We start from the raw sequence: 18064 nt of genomic DNA, 5'->3' as shown, positions 1-18064 counted from the left end.
ATCATCACATATCATCGTAACTCCATATTAAAGTACTGTCGTATCATCACATATCATCGTAACTCCACATTAAAGTACAGTCGTATCATCACATATCATCGTAACTCTATATTAAAGTACCGTCGTATCATCACTTATCATCGTAACTCCACATTTAAGTACTGTCGTATCATCACATATCATCGTAACTCCACATTAAAGTACATTCGTATCATCACATATCATCGTAACTCCACATTTAAGTACAGTCGTATCATCACATATCATCGTAACTCCTTATTAAAGTACCGTCGTATCATCACATATCATCGTAACTCCTTATCAAAGTACAGTCGTATCATCACATATCATCGTAACTCCACATTACAGTACTGTCGTATCATCACATATCATCGTAACTCCACATTAAAGTACAGTCGTATCATCACATATCATCGTAACTCCTTATCAAAGTATTATACAGTCGTATCATCACATATCATCGTAACTCCTTATTTAAAAGTACAGTCGTATCATCACATATCATCGTAACTCCTTATTAAAGTACCGTCGTATCATCACATATCATCGTAACTCCTAATCAAAGCACAGTCGTATCATCACATATCATCGTAACTCCACATTACAGTACTGTCGTATCATCACATATCATCGTAACTCCACATTAAAGTACAGTCGTATCATCACATATCATCGTAACTCCTTATCAAAGTATACAGTCGTATCATCACATATCATCGTAACTCCTTATCAAAGTACCGTCGTATCATCACATATCATCGTAACTCCACATTAAAGTACAGTCGTATCATCACATATCATCGTAACTCCTTATTAAAGTACAGTCGTATCATCACATATCATCGTAACTCCTAATCAAGTACAGTCGTATCATCATATCATCGTAACTCCATCGTATTCCACATTACAGTACTGTCGTATCATCACATATCATCGTAACTCCTTATTAAAGTATACAGTCGTATCATCACATATCATCGTAACTCCTTATCAAAGTACAGTCGTATCATCACATATCATCGTAACTCCACATTAAAGTACAGTCGTATCATCACATATCATCGTAACTCCTTATTAAAGTACAGTCGTATCATCACATATCATCGTAACTCCTAATCAAAGCACAGTCGTATCATCACATATCATCGTAACTCCTAATCAAAGCACAGTCGTATCATCACATATCATCGTAACTCCACATTACAGTACTGTCGTATCATCACATATCATCGTAACTCCACATTAAAGTACAGTCGTATCATCACATATCATCGTAACTCCTTATCAAAGTATACAGTCGTATCATCACATATCATCTTAACTCCTTATCAAAGTACCGTCGTATCATCACATATCATCGTAACTCCACATTAAAGTACAGTCGTATCATCACATATCATCGTAACTCCTTATTAAAGTACAGTCGTATCATCACATATCATCGTAACTCCTAATCAAAGCACAGTCGTATCATCACATATCATCGTAACTCCACATTACAGTACTGTCGTATCATCACATATCATCGTAACTCCACATTAAAGTACAGTCGTATCATCACATATCATCGTAACTCCTTATCAAAGTATACAGTCGTATCATCACATATCATCGTAACTCCTTATCAAAGTACAGTCGTATCATCACATATCATCGTAACTCCACATTAAAGTACAGTCGTATCATCACATATTATCGTAACTCCTTATTAAAGTACAGTCGTATCATCACATATCATCGTAACTCCTAATCAAAGCACAGTCGTATCATCACATATCATCGTAACTCCTAATCAAAGTACAGTCGTATCATCACATATCATCGTAACTCCACATTAAAGTACTGTCGTATCATCACATATCATCGTAACTCCACATTAAAGTACAGTCGTATCATCACATATCATCGTAACTCCTTATCAAAGTATACAGTCGTATCATCACATATCATCGTAACTCCTTATCAAAGTACCGTCGTATCATCACATATCATCGTAACTCCACATTAAAGTACTGTCGTATCATCACGTATCATCCTAACTCCACATTAAAGTACAGTCGTATCATCACATATCATTGTAACAAGTACCAAGTCAAAATATTGATCACACAACAGTCTCGTTTCCTGTTGACTGGGTTCCGTCCTAATGCGCAACTTGGTACAATAACCAGTCCAGAATTTTGAGACCAATTCATTTAACTGGATTCATAGATATTATTCAGTATTATTTGATACATCTAAGCACTTGTATATTGCTACACTGTGCTCCTAATCCTTGAAGACCCGTGAAGATCCGGGGTAGAATAGGTCTTCAGCAACCCATGTGCTTGCCATAAAAAGGCGACTATCTTGTCGTAAGAGGCGACTAACGGGATCGGGTGGTCAGTTTCGCTGACTTGGTTGACACATGTCATCGGTTCCCAATTGCGCAGATCGATGCTCATGCTGTTGATCACTGGATTGTCTGGTCCAGACTCGATTATTTACAGACCGCCGCCATATAGCTGGAATATTGCTGAGTGCGGCGTAAAACTAAACTCACTCACTCACTCTAATCCTTGAAAACACGTTGTGCAGCGGGCTCTGTGGAACAGCGAGCTCTGACAAACGGTAACCTGGAAATCGTGGAAATCTCAAAACGAGGCTCTGCCGCTAGAAAAGTTTGGCGGTCTGGTACGGAATTGATATGATATCAATCACATTGTGCGTTCCAGTGAATAAGCGCAAAAAACACATAATAGGTAAAACCAGTGAGCCAGATGCATTGTGAATCATTTTACGACCTCATCAAACAGGGGCAGTGTGCGATGTCTTAGTTAAGGTCATGCTGCCTACACCTCGCAATAAAATATAGATATACGATGTTATTAAAGTTTAAAATTAAACTTAATTTGTAAACACCATTTTCTTATGAAACAAGGAATTGGAATTCAGTGTAACCATAGTTGTTTGTGATGTCTAATTTCACTTTCACACGAGAAAATTAGGATCGGCTCAAAAGTAGATCATAATCTCAATAGGTTAATGAGACTCATGTTTCGGTTTGAGTCGTATCATCACATATCATCGTGACTCCACATTAAAGTACTGTCGTATCATCACATATCATCGTAACTCCACATTAAAGTACTGTCGTATCATCACATATCATCGTAACTCTATATTAAAGTACAGTCGTATCATCACTTATCATCGTAACTCCTTATTAAAGTACAGTCGTATCATCACATATCATCGTAACTCCTAATCAAAGCACAGTCGTATCATCACATATCATCGTAACTCCACATTACAGTACAGTCGTATCATCACATATCATCGTGACTCAACATTAAAGTACAGTCGTATCATCACATATCATCGTAACTCCTAATCAAAGCACAGTCGTATCATCACATATCATCGTAACTCCACATTACAGTACAGTCGTATCATCACATATCATCGTAACTCCACATTTAAGTACTGTCGTATCATCACATATCATCGTAATCCACATTTAAGTACCGTCGTATCATCACATATCATCGTAACTCCACATTAAAGTACAGTCGTATCATCACATATCATCGTGACTCCACATTAAAGTACAGTCGTATCAACACATATCATCGTAACTCCTTATTTAAATACAGTCGTATCAACACATATCATCGTAACTCCTTATTAAAGTACAGTCGTATCATCACATATCGTTGTAACTCCATATTGAGGAACAGTATTTCCTCATTATATCATCCATCAAGTATGACCGGATTTTATCGCATAATAGAACCTGTGTAGCCTGTTAACATAGGGACATGCTTCTCCTTTATATAGAGATATTAAACGCCTGTAAATAGTGACATGGTGCTCATTTAAATAGTGATATAAAGCGCCTTTAAATAGTGAAGGCTACACCTAGTATATCGTGATAGGTAGCCAGTGTGCCCGGGGCGCTGACACAGTGACGCGCGGTCATCACGAACCCAGCGAGAAGTTGACACCAATACAACACAGCGGTCCAAAACGTGGCACATTTAGCCAGGTGGACTGTCGCTTTAGGATGGGAACGCCTGCGGCTCCCCCTGCCCCGTTGTTTATTCTTCCCAGCTCCCGACTACTGCCCCACCAAACTGATACAGATGAACACAGACTAACATCTAGTCTCAGAAATGAAAATAATTTACAGAATAAACGGTTCCTAAATTACATTAAATATGATAAAAAGAAGCCCTGCGACTTTCTTCATTTAAAAACGTGGAAATCTAGACTTGCCAAACATTCTCGACTTCATGGCCTGTATTTGGCATATTTACTTCAGGGTATGCATGACAGACGGAGCGAACATAGAACGTACACATAGGCTATGGGCATGTATTCATGACAGGAGTGCTTGTGTGCCTGGTTTAGATGAAAGCATCTCCTGCAGATATTGCGTGGTGATGATTGTGGTCGGAGGTGTTCTTCAGGGATCTTGTACTTCGGGCCAACAACAGCTCCCTGTTTTATCACACAATATTCATAAATTCGGTTGAACAATGGATATTTTGTGTTCCGCAAGAATGGATATGACGTCACAATGCAACTTTTTTAGAGTCAAATTATAATCATTATGTGTATATGTAGCCCGTCGGTTGTCGGCGTAGTTTACTTTAAATAGCAAGAACAGGTTTCCATTATTATATGTCCCTGTATCTAGTTATGACCTGTAGTTTAAACCAGGGATATTTCGATTTCAGGGATGTTGTTCAGGGTTAATTGAAAACTGTGGTTAGAAAGTCATTTGCAACCACGTGACCCTTATCATGTTTGAGAAATGTTGAAAAAATAAAATTTTAGATTCTCAAAGATATTTTCTAACATACCAATCTGTAATTGAGTATCCATGCTATTTAGCTTTGTAAAGTTTAAATCATATTATACGTCGAAAAATAGACGTTAAAGTATTCTTTGAGTGCTACTCGCCAGTATAGTTTTGTTTCGCCAAGGTAATATGTTTTCAACTGACAGTGAAACATACGATAAAGTCAACTGAGGTATCGTTGTGCAGAGGTGTAAACTTTACTGGCCAGTTTGTGAAGTTTCAACGTGCAGGTGCATGGGACGAGCTTACATAAGCAACGGACGCTTAGGTTTCAGATAGATGAAAATGATAGATTCGCAATCGTGTAACTTCCTTGTTTTAGTAGAGTTTACCACTTTCGTGAAAACCCGCTTTTCGGTGATCCATTCATATAATTTTCATCGCAGTTTGATTTCTTTCACGACCACAGGAATGTATTTTGGTAGACAAACAAATCTGAGAAAACTAATGGTTTTTTTGTAGCGCCTATTGTTTGTAGGAGGAGGAGGAGCAGCAGCAGTAGTAGTAGTAGTTGTAGTAGTAGTAGTAGTTGTAGGGGTAGTTGTTGTTGAAGTAGTTGTTGTAGTAGTAGTTGTTGTTGTAGTAGTAGTAGTTGTAGTAGTAGTAGCAGTTGTTGTTGTAGTAGTAGTTGTAGTAGTAGTTGTGGTTGTAGTAGTAGTTGTTGTAGTAGTAGTAGTAGTTGTAGTAGTAGTTGTTGTAGTAGTAGTTGTTGTTCTTGTAGTAGTAGTAGTTGTAGTAGTAGTAGTAGCAGTAGTAGTTGTTGTAGTAGTAGTTCTTGTAGTAGTAGTTGTTGTTTTAGTAGTAGTAGTTGTAGTAAAAGTTGTAGTAGTAGTAGTAGTTATAGTAGTAGTAGTAGTTGTAGTAGTAGTAGTTATAGTAGTAGTTATAGTAGTAGTAGTAGTTGTTGTAGTAGTTGTTGTAGTAGTAGTAGTTGTAGTTATAGTAGTAGTAGTAGTAGTTATAGTAGTAGTAGTAGTAGTTAGTTATAGTAGTAGTAGTAGAAGTTGTTGTAGTAGTAGTAGTATTAGTTGTAGTTATAGTGGTAGTAGTAGAAGTATATAGTAGTAGTAGTTGTTGTAGTAGTAGTAGATGTTGTAGTAGTAGTTGTTGTAGTAGTTGTTGTAGTAGTATTAGTATTAGTTGTAGTTATAGTAGTAGTAGTTGTTGCAGTAGTAGTAGTTGTTGAAGTAGTAGTAGTAGTTGCAGTAGTAGTAGTTGTTATAGTAGTAGTAGTAGTTGTTGTCATAGTAGTAGTTGTTGTAGTAGTAGTTGCAGTCGTAGTAGTGCTTGCAGCAACAATAGTAGTCAGTACAAGGACTGGTATATATGCACACCACAATATGCATGTTTTGTTGCATGATAGGTACATTAACTTAGCTGCCTGATAAGCTATGCATGCCATGCGGTTGACAGTGTAGGTCAGAAGATTGGCACGCATAAATTACACTCATAAATGTATTGTTTTCCAAAATACAGAAACCTTGAAGTGACATACCAACAATAACGTCATCCAACGAATTGGAATATATTATATACAATCCTGCAGGTGTAAGTGAAATTTATTGTCATGTGCACATAACGTAAAATACAGTGTACAGTTTCAGTGTGACTAATATATATATATTGTCACATACACATGACATAAAATCCATATCTTAGTTTTACAGTGTAAAAGTATATATTGTCATATATGCATAAGGTAAAAACCATGCCTTAGTTTTACAGTGTAAGCATTATGTATTGCCATATATCCATAAGGTAAAAACCATGCCTTAGTTTTACAGTGTAAGAAGTATATATTGCCATATATGCATAAGGTAAAAACCATGCCTTAGTTTTACAGTGTAAGAAGTATATATTGCCATATATGCATAAGGTAAAAACCATGCTTTAGTTTTACAGTGTAAGAAGCATATATTGCCATATATGCATAAGGTAAAAACCATGCCTTAGTTTTACAGTGTAAGCATTATATATTGCCATATAAGCATAAGATAAAAACCATGCCTTAGTTTTACAGTGTAAGAAGTATATATTGCCATATATGCATAAGGTAAAACCATGCCTTAGTTTTACAGTGTAAGAAGTATATTTGCCATATATGCATAAGGTAAAAACCATGCCTTAGTTTTACAGTGTAAGAAGTATATATTGCCATATATGCATAAGGTAAAAACCATGCCTTAGTTTTACAGTGTAAGAAGTATATATTGCCATATATGCATAAGGTAAAAACCATGCCTTAGTTTTACAGTGTAAGAAGTATATATTGCCATATATGCATAAGGTAAAAACCATGCCTTAGTTTTACAGTGTAAGAAATATATATTGCCATATATGCATAAGGTAAAAACCATGCCTTAGTTTTACAGTGTAAGAAGTATATATTGCCATATATGCATAAGGTAAAAACCATGCCTTAGTTTTACAGTGTAAGCATTATGTATTGCCATATATGCATAAGGTAAAAACCATGCCTTAGTTTTACAGTGTAAGCATTATGTATTGCCATATATGCATAAGGTAAAAACCATGCCTTAGTTTTACAGTGTAAGAAGTATATATTGCCATATATGCATAAGGTAAAAACCATGCCTTAGTTTTACAGTGTAAGCATTATATATTGCCATATAAGCATAAGGTAAAAACCATGCCTTAGTTTCACAGTGTAAGAAGTATATATTGCCATATATGCATAAGGTAAAAACCATGCTTTAGTTTTACAGTGTAAGAAGTATATATTGCCATATATGCATAAGGTAAAAACCATGCCTTAGTTTTACAGTGTAAGAAGTATATATTGCCATATAAGCATAAGGTAAAAAACATGCCTTAGTTTTACAGTGTAAGAAGTATATATTGTCATATATGCATAAGGTAAAAACCATGCCTTAGTTTTACAGTGTAAGCATTATGTATTGCCATATATGCATAAGGTAAAAACCATGCCTTAGTTTTACAGTGTAAGAAATATATATTGCCATATATGCATAAGGTAAAAACCATGCTTTAGTTTTACAGTGTAAGCATTATATATTGCCATATAAGCATAAGGTAAAAACCATGCCTTAGTTTTACAGTGTAAGCATTATGTATTGCAATATATCCATAAGGCAAAAACCATGCCTTAGTTTTACAGTGTAAGAAATATATATTGCCATATATGCATAAGGTAAAAACCAAGCCTTAGTTTTACAGTGTAAGCATTATATATTGCCATATATGCATAAGGTAAAAACCATGCTTTAGTTTTACAGTGTAAGAAGTATATATTGCCATATATGCATAAGGTAAAAACCATGCCTTAGTTTTACAGTGTAAGAAGTATATATTGCCATATATGCATAAGGTAAAAACCATGCCTTAGTTTTACAGTGTAAGCATTATGTATTGCAATATATCCATAAGGTAAAAACCATGCCTTAGTTTTACAGTGTAAGAAATATATATTGCCATATATGCATAAGGTAAAAACCAAGCCTTAGTTTTACAGTGTAAGCATTATATATTGCCATATATGCATAAGGTAAAAACCATGCTTTAGTTTTACAGTGTAAGAAGTATATATTGCCATATATGCATAAGGTAAAAACCATGCCTTAGTTTTACAGTGTAAGAAGTATATATTTCCATATATGCATAAGGTAATAACCATGCCTTAGTTTTACAGTGTAAGAAGTATATATTGCCATATATGCATAAGGTAAAAACCATGCCTTAGTTTTACAGTGTAAGAAGTATATATTGCCATATATACAGAAGGTAAAAACCATGCCTTAGTTTTACAGTGTAAGAAGTATATATTGCCATATATCCATAAGGTAAAATCCATGCCTTAGTTTTACAGTGTAAGCATTATGTATTGCCATATATGCATAAGGTAAAAACCATGCCTTAGTTTTACTGTGTAAGAAATATATATTGCCATATATGCATAAGGTAAAAACCATGCCTTAGTTTCACAGTGTAAGAAGTATCTATTGTCATATATGCATAAGGTAAAAACCATGCCTTAGTTTTACAGTGTAAGCATTATATATTGCCATATATGCATAAGGTAAAATCCATGCCTTAGTTTTACAGTGTAAGAAGTATATATTGCCATATATGCATAAGGTAAAATCCATGCTTTAGTTTTACAGTGTAAGAAGTATATATTGCCATATATGCATAAGGTAAAATCCATGCCTTAGTTTTACAGTGTAAGAAGTATATATTGCCATATATGCATAAGGTAAAATCCATGCCTTAGTTTTACAGTGTAAGAAGTATATATTGCCATATAAGCATAAGGTAAAATCCATGCAGTACCTGAGACGATGCGGCGAAAACAGTAATGCCATATAACCCTTCTATTAATTTACAGTGAATCATGACGGGAACAAATGAACGCTAAATGCTTGCTGTAGATTTGAAGTAAACACGCATCTGTTTAACGTACAGGCTGATTACAGGTGTGTGATTTGTTCCCAGGATCAGTCCTCCCAACCTTGGCTGGCTTCTTCCATGTAAACTGTTACCGCAATATGCTCTAACGCTGGTCACGTGATGCCATCCTCCTGCAACCTGGTCAATATTGGCTCAGCTCCACAGCTTTGTTCGGGAAGTTGCAGCACACATCGAAATGCCTTCTTGCATAAATACCCATATCACACGCCTCCTGACAATGCTTCAGTAAACCAGGAGGTCAGACACCACTTGCTTTTGTGTTTAACGTAGATGAAATTAGGAATAACTTATGAAAGAGTGTCTACTTTTCTTTAGTACTTGCATGTGAGAGAAGATACCCCAGAAAAGGGGAGACGGAGAGGTAAACTGACGTATATATAAAAAATATTTAAATTAAAATTATTTTCTATACATTCAAATATATAATCATATATTTGAATATATTGTATATTTAAATTCAAAACACAAGGGGAGGTAAACTGACGTATGTTTAAAAGAAAATACACACTTACACAATGTGTGTTCCATGTCACAGTCAAAACACCTTTCAAAATATTTACGGTGTGTTTCTTTAGATAATCCCAAAGCAACGAGTGTTGTTTCTTTAGAACGTGAGTTTAGTTCCATTGTTTACTCGTTGATCCAGACACAAGCTTTTGACTTCGGGTGGGCGTGTGGAAATGGGTTTTTTATGTGAAATTATACATTTTCGACTTCTATACTTTCTCCTTTAGTTAACGTCGGTATAGGCTACAGTCTGCGATTAGTTGTAGCTGTGTATATTTGTAGGGTTAGCTTGTCGAACGTGTCAAAGGGCTTTCTGCCGTTATGGACATAATTTGGAGTTTATATTTCAATGCGTTCCTCTTCAATACTCGACGATATCACACATGTTCTTTATTGTTGGCAACAGTAGAATATGATTTTCTCACAATCTTTTCCACAGCTGTATATCCGATTTAACGTGGCTTACTGCACCGTGTAAAGTTGCAGGTTTTCCTATAAATTATTAATAACAGGGAGAGACACAAGTAGCCCTTACCTTACGATCTGTGATAAACTGTCACACAGGTATATCCTGACCATACGATCTACGATAAACAGTCACACAAATATATCCTGACCATGCGATCTATGATAATCAGTCACATAAGTGTATCCTGAGAATATGATCTGCGATAAACAGTCACACAAGTGTATCCTGAGTATATTATCTATGATAAACCGTCACACAAGTGTATCCTGACTATACGATCTGCGATAAACCGTCACACAAGTATATCCTTACTATACGACCTGAGATAAACAGTCACACAAATATATCCTGACTATACGATCTGTGATAAACAGTGACACAAATATATCCTGACCAATGTGATCTGCGATAAACAGTGACACAAGTATATCCTGACTATACGACCTGAGATAAACAGTCACACAAGTAAATCCTGACTATACAGTCTGTGATAAACAGTCGAACAAGTATATCCTGAGAATGTAATTTACCATAAGCAGTCACACAAGTGTATTCTGAGAATATGATCGGTGATAAACAGTCACACGAGTGTATCCTGACCATATTATCTGTGATAAACAGACGCACAAATATATCCTGACTATACGATCTGTAATAAACAGTCACACAAGTATATCCTGACCGTATGATCTGTGATAAACAGTCACACAAGTGTATCCTGACCATACGATCTACGATAAACAGTCACACAAGTATATCCTGACCATACGATCTACGATAAACAGTCACACAAGTATATACTGTCCATTCGATCTACGATAAACAGTGACACAAGTACATACTGTCCATACGATCTACGATAAACAGTCACACAAATATATCCTGACCATACGATCTACCATAAACAGTGACACAAGTATATCCTGACTATACGATCTAAATTTACTGAGTTTAGTTTTAAGCCGCTTTTAGCACTATTCCAGCAATATAACGGTGGGGGACACCAGAAATGGGCTTCACACATTATGCCCATGTGGGGAATCAAACCCGGGTCTTCGGCGTGACGAGCCAACGCTTTAACCACTAGGCTACCCCACCGCCCCTATACGATCTAAGATAAACAGTGAGACAAGTATATCCTGACCATACCATCAACGATAAACAGTGACGCATCCCGGCCATATGATCTGGGATAGTGAACGACAAGTATACTCTCCCAAAAAAGAAACGCATCATGAAAATAGCATTTTCATGTAGCAATGAATTAAAACGTGATTCATTTTACAAAAGGTTTTGCTCTGTTTATGAGTCCTTATGGTGTTTATGTTTTGAAACATCACAACAAAACGCACCATCCGTTAAATACCCGTATTTAACAGCATGATTTTCAATTTCGGCGTGTAGTGTCACAGAATACACAATTCACATGCAATGCACGTGGAAGCTGGGGATCAGATAGTCTCAATGATGGGTATAAAAGGTTGATTGCTGTCTGTCGATTATTCACTGTATTTGGAATATTGTTGACCAACGCAAAATGCCACGTCTAATTGAAGCCAACCGTCATATCGCCATTGGTTTGCTTGAAGCTGGCCAGTCTCAACGTGCAGTTGCCCGACGCAGGAATGTTCACCAAAGCACCATTTCACGACTCTGGGAGAGACATCGCCGGCAGAATTCGATAGCAGATGCCCCTCGTAGTGGGCGACCTCGAGCGACCACTGCGGCGCAGGATCGCTACATCCGGGTACATCACCTGCGTCATCGAACAGCTACGGCGACCAGTACCGCTCGACAAATACCCGGATTGAGGAGGCTGTCTGCACAGACCGTCAGGAACAGGTTGAGAGGGGCTGGTTTACGTGCCAGAAGACCTAATTTTGGCCCTGTGCTTCGACAACAACATCGTCGACTTCAAGTTCAATGGTGCACCAACGTTCAGGCCTGGAACCTACCGAATTGGCGTAGAATCTGGTTCAGTGATGAATCACGATTTCCACTGGAACGACGCAATGGAAGAATGCGGGTGTACAGACGTCGACGTGAACGTTTCGCCGACGTTTGCGTTCCCCAGGTGGACAGATTCGGCCGGGGCACTGATATGATGTGGGGAGCGATCACCTGCCGTAGGAGAAGTGATTTGGTGATGATCCAGGGCAACCTGACAGCTCAACGGTACTGTGACGAAATCCTTTGCCCACACCTCCTTCCAACTATTAATCGCCAGAGGGAGTTGTTTCAACAGGACAATGCCAGGCCCAACACAGCACGTCACACTAGAGACTTCCTCCATAACCACAACATCAATGTGCTCCCCTGGCCCTCAAGATCACCGGACTTAAACCCGATCGAACATCTGTGGGATGCCCTGGACAGACGGGTGCGACGCCGTAACCCTCAGCCCCAGACACTTCAGCAACTCGCACAGGCACTACAGGCAGAGTGGGCTGCGATTGGGCAACACGAGATTCTGAGACTTATTCGTTCGATGCCGAGGCGATGCCGTGCAGTTCTGGATGCCCACGGTGGTCACACGAGGTATTGACTTCAGCGCCACCACACGTCTCCATGTGACACTCAAACTGACTTTCCTCGAGTTGGTGCCAAAGACGGATAAGTCTGCATTCCCAGTGTGCAATTTCGCTATATTTCATTGACTCATAAAGCCTACAAGATGTTTCAAAATAAACATAAAAATACAGTTAAAATTCCTATATGCGTTTCTTTTTTGGAGAGTATATATCCTGATAATGACATATAATTGTAATATCGGATCATATACTACAAGAAGAATGATAACATCGCAATTATTAACCCGATACCACAGATAATATACATGATACATCGAAATTTATGCCCATATGTAATAAGAAGAATCATGATATATTGTAACGTCTGACCTACTGACGGGAGACACGTGACCTAAACTCGAAGAGAGCCCGAGATATAGACACATATAGAATTAAATAGTGTCTGAGCTATAAAAAGCATGTCTTTCCCAGGTGTATGTTATATCGAATGATAAAATAATCACTAGAGTATCTTAGATGTGAAATACAAAATATCCCTGATATGTAATAAACACAACAGCATCTGAAATGTTGAGCACCAGTCTTCCTGAAGTGTGAGTGAGTGAGTTTTACGCCGATTTTAGCAATATTCTAGCAATATCACGGCGGGGGACACCTGAAATGAGCTTCGCACATTGTACCCTTTGGGGAGTCGAACCCGGGTCTTTGGCGAGACGAGCGAACGCTTTAACCACTGGGCTAGCCCCCGCCCCGCCTGAAGTACGTACATCTGTATGTTAAACGAAAGAGTGTCTGCCATGTTAATCACATGGCAGAGTTTCTGAAATGTCAAAAACAACAGCGCTGATGTTAAACATAAGAAGACGTGAGATATTAAACACAAAAGCGTCTCTTTGATGTTAAACACAAGGGTGTGGTATATCTTAAACACAAGAGCGTCTGATATATGTTTAATTAGGAGAGTCCGACATATTTTTAACACAAAAACGTGAGATATATGTTTAACACAAGAGCGTCTGATATATGTTTAACACAAAAACGTCTGATACATGTTTAACACAAGAACGTCTGAAATATGTTTAACACAAGAACGCCTGATATATGTTTAACACAAGAACGTCTGATACATGTTTAACACAAGAGCGTCCGATATATGTTAAACACAAGAGCGTTTCATATATGTTTAACACAAGAACGTCTGATATATGTTGAACACAAGAGCGTCCGATATATGTTAACACAAGAGCGTCTGTTATTTGTTTAACACAATAACGTCTGATATATGTTAACACAAGAGCGTCTGATACATGTTAAACACAAGAGTGTCCGATATATGTTAAACACAAAAGTGTCTGATATATGTTAAACACAAGAGTGTCTGATATATGTTTAACACAAGAGTGTCTGATACATGTTTAACACAAGAGCGTCCGATATATGTTAAACACAAGAGTGTCCGATATATGTTAAACACAAGAGTGTCTGATATATGTTTAACACAAGAGCGTCTGATACATGTTTAATACAAGAGCGGCCGATATATGTTTAACACAAGAGTGTCTGCTATTTGTTTAAACCAAGAGCTTCTGATATATGTTTAACACAAGAGCGGCCGATATATGTTTAACACAAGAGTGTCTGCTATTTGTTTAAACCAAGAGCTTCTGATATATGTTTAACACAAGAGCGTCTGATACATGTAAAAAAACAAGAGCGTCTGATATATGTTTAACACAAAATGCCAAATCGATGTTCCAAAAGGGTATATGATATCCCTCCTACACTCACAGAGAGAAGTACAGACTGACGGTCGCCAGGTGCCGTGTCTGCAATACCTGCTACTTTAACCTCTGTGTGGGGAGCAAAACACCCAGTATAGGTGCAAAATAGTGCATCATATAGGCAAATATGGAATGATTTGGTATGTCGGGTCAATACCCATTATATAAGTGTTCCAAGTCCTGTTGTAAATTACACAAATGCGCAGTATATTACACATTGGCAGTCAACCTCGGAAATGTCGAATCCTGTTAGTTGCAAAGAGGGAATCAATTATTTAAAGAATTTGTGGATACGACATTGCAATTCTTGCAATAATATTCGTTGCTTTTCGCTTTTCTGTTCACTTAAAAAGCAAATTGAATGATAATGTAAATTTTCCAGTAATTTGTGAAACAGCGCACAGAGCTACCACCCTCCCACAGAATCTACTCTCCCCTAAAACTCCACCCTCCCTCAGACACCATACATACCGCAGCATTGCCTGCACATCTTGTAATAGGCAGATAGAGTCTCAATATATGGGATTAAACTAAGTATCAATAAATTGTACTAAACCAGCTTTGTGTGAATAAGCTAGAAAACAACTAAATTTATTCACCGACAGAACTAGACAGTTGTGACCTGTGTCATTGTGGCGTTACGTAACGACCAATGCTGTTATCAATAGTACAAGGTGTATGTTAAAGACGAATGAAAGGAAGTCAATATAAAACAAATCGAACGCATCTATATTACAGGCTACACTAATCAATACATGAAACACTATTTACGATTGTGACAAAATTGCCTTGTCTCACCTGTGAAAACATTTATGTTTTGTTGCTGTGAAGCGACTTCAGCACCACACACTCTGTCAACTGTGGCGCTTCTCACCCTCTCACGTTCTCTCTCTCCACTCGTGTTTTCTTTAACACTTTCTCCCGTCATGCAATCTCTGCACCTAGTCATACGTACGCTCGTCAATGAGCGTGACCTGCTTAGCACTGGTTGGCTGCTTACCGTACTGAGTCGGCCAATCAGCGAACACAAATAGACGGAAGAAAATGTGGCTTGGTTGATAGAGGTGTATGTCATGTTAACAAAATGTCATCAGCGGCAGACGGGCCTGTCGCACACAGGTAGCCTGGCTGGCTAAACAGTGAAACCATGAAACTAAAACACAACAACCATACCGTCAAACACAATACCCAGTCTTCTCGTGTAACATATTCAGATTGTTACATGGCCAGCGTTTATCTGATATAAATGCTTCTCCGCAGCGGTGGGTAGACATGAGACTATCATTCCCGTCGCATTAACTGATTGATATTCTTGCCCGAGGGTAGGTGTGTTCTGTTTGTAGGAGAACGCTGGGTCGTCGTCGGGATGAGAGTAGGTATGGGGATGCGACAGCCTCGGTGTGAGGCCAGGCTAGGGTTAAACAGAACACACTGAGATATTGAACCTCGTAACTGTCAACTATATCAACACTAAACTCAAAACAGGGATTATCGAACAGCCTTATTTATGTCCGGTTGATGTATGTATGTATGTATGTATGTATGTATGTATGTATGTATGTATGTATGTATGTATGTATGTATGTATGTATGTATGTATGTATGTATGTATGTATGTATGTATGTATGTATGTATGTATGTATGTATGTATGTGTGTATGTATGTATGTATGTATGTATGTATGTATGTATGTATGTATGTATGTATGTATGTATGTATGTATGTATGTATGTATGTATGTATGTATGTATATGTATGTGTGTGTGTGTGTGTGTGTGTGCATGTATCTGTGTATGTATGTATGTGTATGTATGTATGTATGTGTGTATGTATGTGTGTGTGCATGTGTCTGTGTATGTATGTGTGCGTGCGTGTGTGTGTGTGTGTGTGAGTTGTTTTGTTTGTGATGTGATAGTAAGGAGACTGTTGAATGGCTGACTGTGTCAGATAATCGCCTACGATGTCGTTTATTGTCAGTGACGTCAAAGACACGTATAACATACTAAATGTTACTCCTTTAACGGCAAGTACAGAAAGATCAACTGTCAAGCCGTGTGTCAAGCCGTACCCATTTACAAACCAGTAGTCTCAAGTAGTGTAAACATGAGTGTGTACTATGGTAGTTATAGCTGGGGCATTTCTGTCGCAGATGAATTATGTTTTCTGTCAGTTCTTCAGTTCTACTAAACATAAAACAATTCTGCTTAACATCTGGACCCAAACCCTATTAGCTTTCTTCTAAGACATCTACCAAGTTTCACCATTCATTTTCTTTCTGCTCAAATAAAAAAATTACACCCCACACCCCCACACCCCACCCCCCACACCCCACACCCCGAACCCCACACTCACTCACTTCACTGTCCACACCTTATATGCTAGTCTCCAAGGTGAGATGAGGCACGGTCACACAGGTAGAGAAACGGACAAAATCCAAACAGACAACCGAACATTCTTAACTCAGTTAGTCATATATTTTTTCAATTGTAGGCCTTTCTTTTTTTGTGAAGGTTTCTACATAACAATGTTATTTTCAAGGGTTTCTTCATAGTTTTGCACCGCAGTCAGCAATATTCAGACAATATTCCAGCTTTATCGTTGTGGTTAGGGACAAAACAGAGGTCGATACCATGACTACATGCAACACAAACAGTCGATGAACTCAGATTTTATTCTCCTATTAAGACAAGTATTAAATTTCGACCGGAATAGCACCGTACAACACAATACAAGTTCATTTCACAGGAAACAATGCTGGGGTCTATTACGTTAACCTTCTTCGATAACCTACACAAGTTAAAACATCATGAATACAGCAGTACAAGTATATTCCGACATCAATGATTAATTGTGGAATCCTACTAAGATAATAACAAGTATTACATCGACATGATCATAAAAGACCAACTAATAATAGACGCTATAAATCACAAGAGTAATAACTTTTCCGTGACCTTTGGTTGAGGCCTTGACCTCCATGACCTGACCCTGAAATACTGGACTACTGGTATGTATAAATTCATCAACATATCAAACATGTACGAATGTAAAATGTCAGTGATTTACCAGTCTCGATTATGTGATTAAATAAATTCCATCTGGTTGGTAGTAACATAACATAAACATTACATTAACGTAAAAACATAATGTCGCGTTCTCCGGTGAATTTGCTTAACATCCAAGAGACAAACATCTCAAAACATGAACAAATATAAATTCCATTAATGAAAATTTATCCCATATGGTATCGAAGCAACCAAGTAAAATGAAGGAAAATGACAAAACCATTTCCATAACAACAACAAGTGTCAGCGAGAAGAGTGCTGCACGACACCGACTGAAAGTATTTCGATTTTGCTTTAGTTGTCGAATTGAGAACAGACAGTGAGTGGACAACATCACGTTCCACATTTCCATTCATCTCACGGACCTACGGTGATCTTTCCTTGGTGATACCTG

At 37.7% G+C, this 18064-nt stretch overlaps 1 protein-coding gene across 1 annotated transcript in view; it reads right to left on the bottom strand.

Moving 5' to 3' along the window:
• Positions 1-15536, bottom strand: part of LOC124280297 (ETS-related transcription factor Elf-3-like) — a 57834-nt gene extending 42298 nt beyond the window's left edge. The window contains 1 exon segment of the mRNA XM_046716197.1: positions 15403-15536. Coding sequence (XP_046572153.1) covers positions 15403-15532 — 130 coding nt within the window. The 5' untranslated portion in view covers positions 15533-15536.
• Positions 15537-18064: the final 2528 nt, after the last annotated feature.

The sequence above is a fragment of the Haliotis rubra genome, unplaced genomic scaffold, assembly GCF_003918875.1.
Source record: "Haliotis rubra isolate DU_JTF1 unplaced genomic scaffold, ASM391887v1 Scf264, whole genome shotgun sequence".
Taxonomy (NCBI): Eukaryota; Metazoa; Mollusca; class Gastropoda; order Lepetellida; family Haliotidae; genus Haliotis; species Haliotis rubra.
Note: the sequence above shows the minus strand (reverse complement) of the source record. Positions and strands in the feature narration are given on the sequence as shown.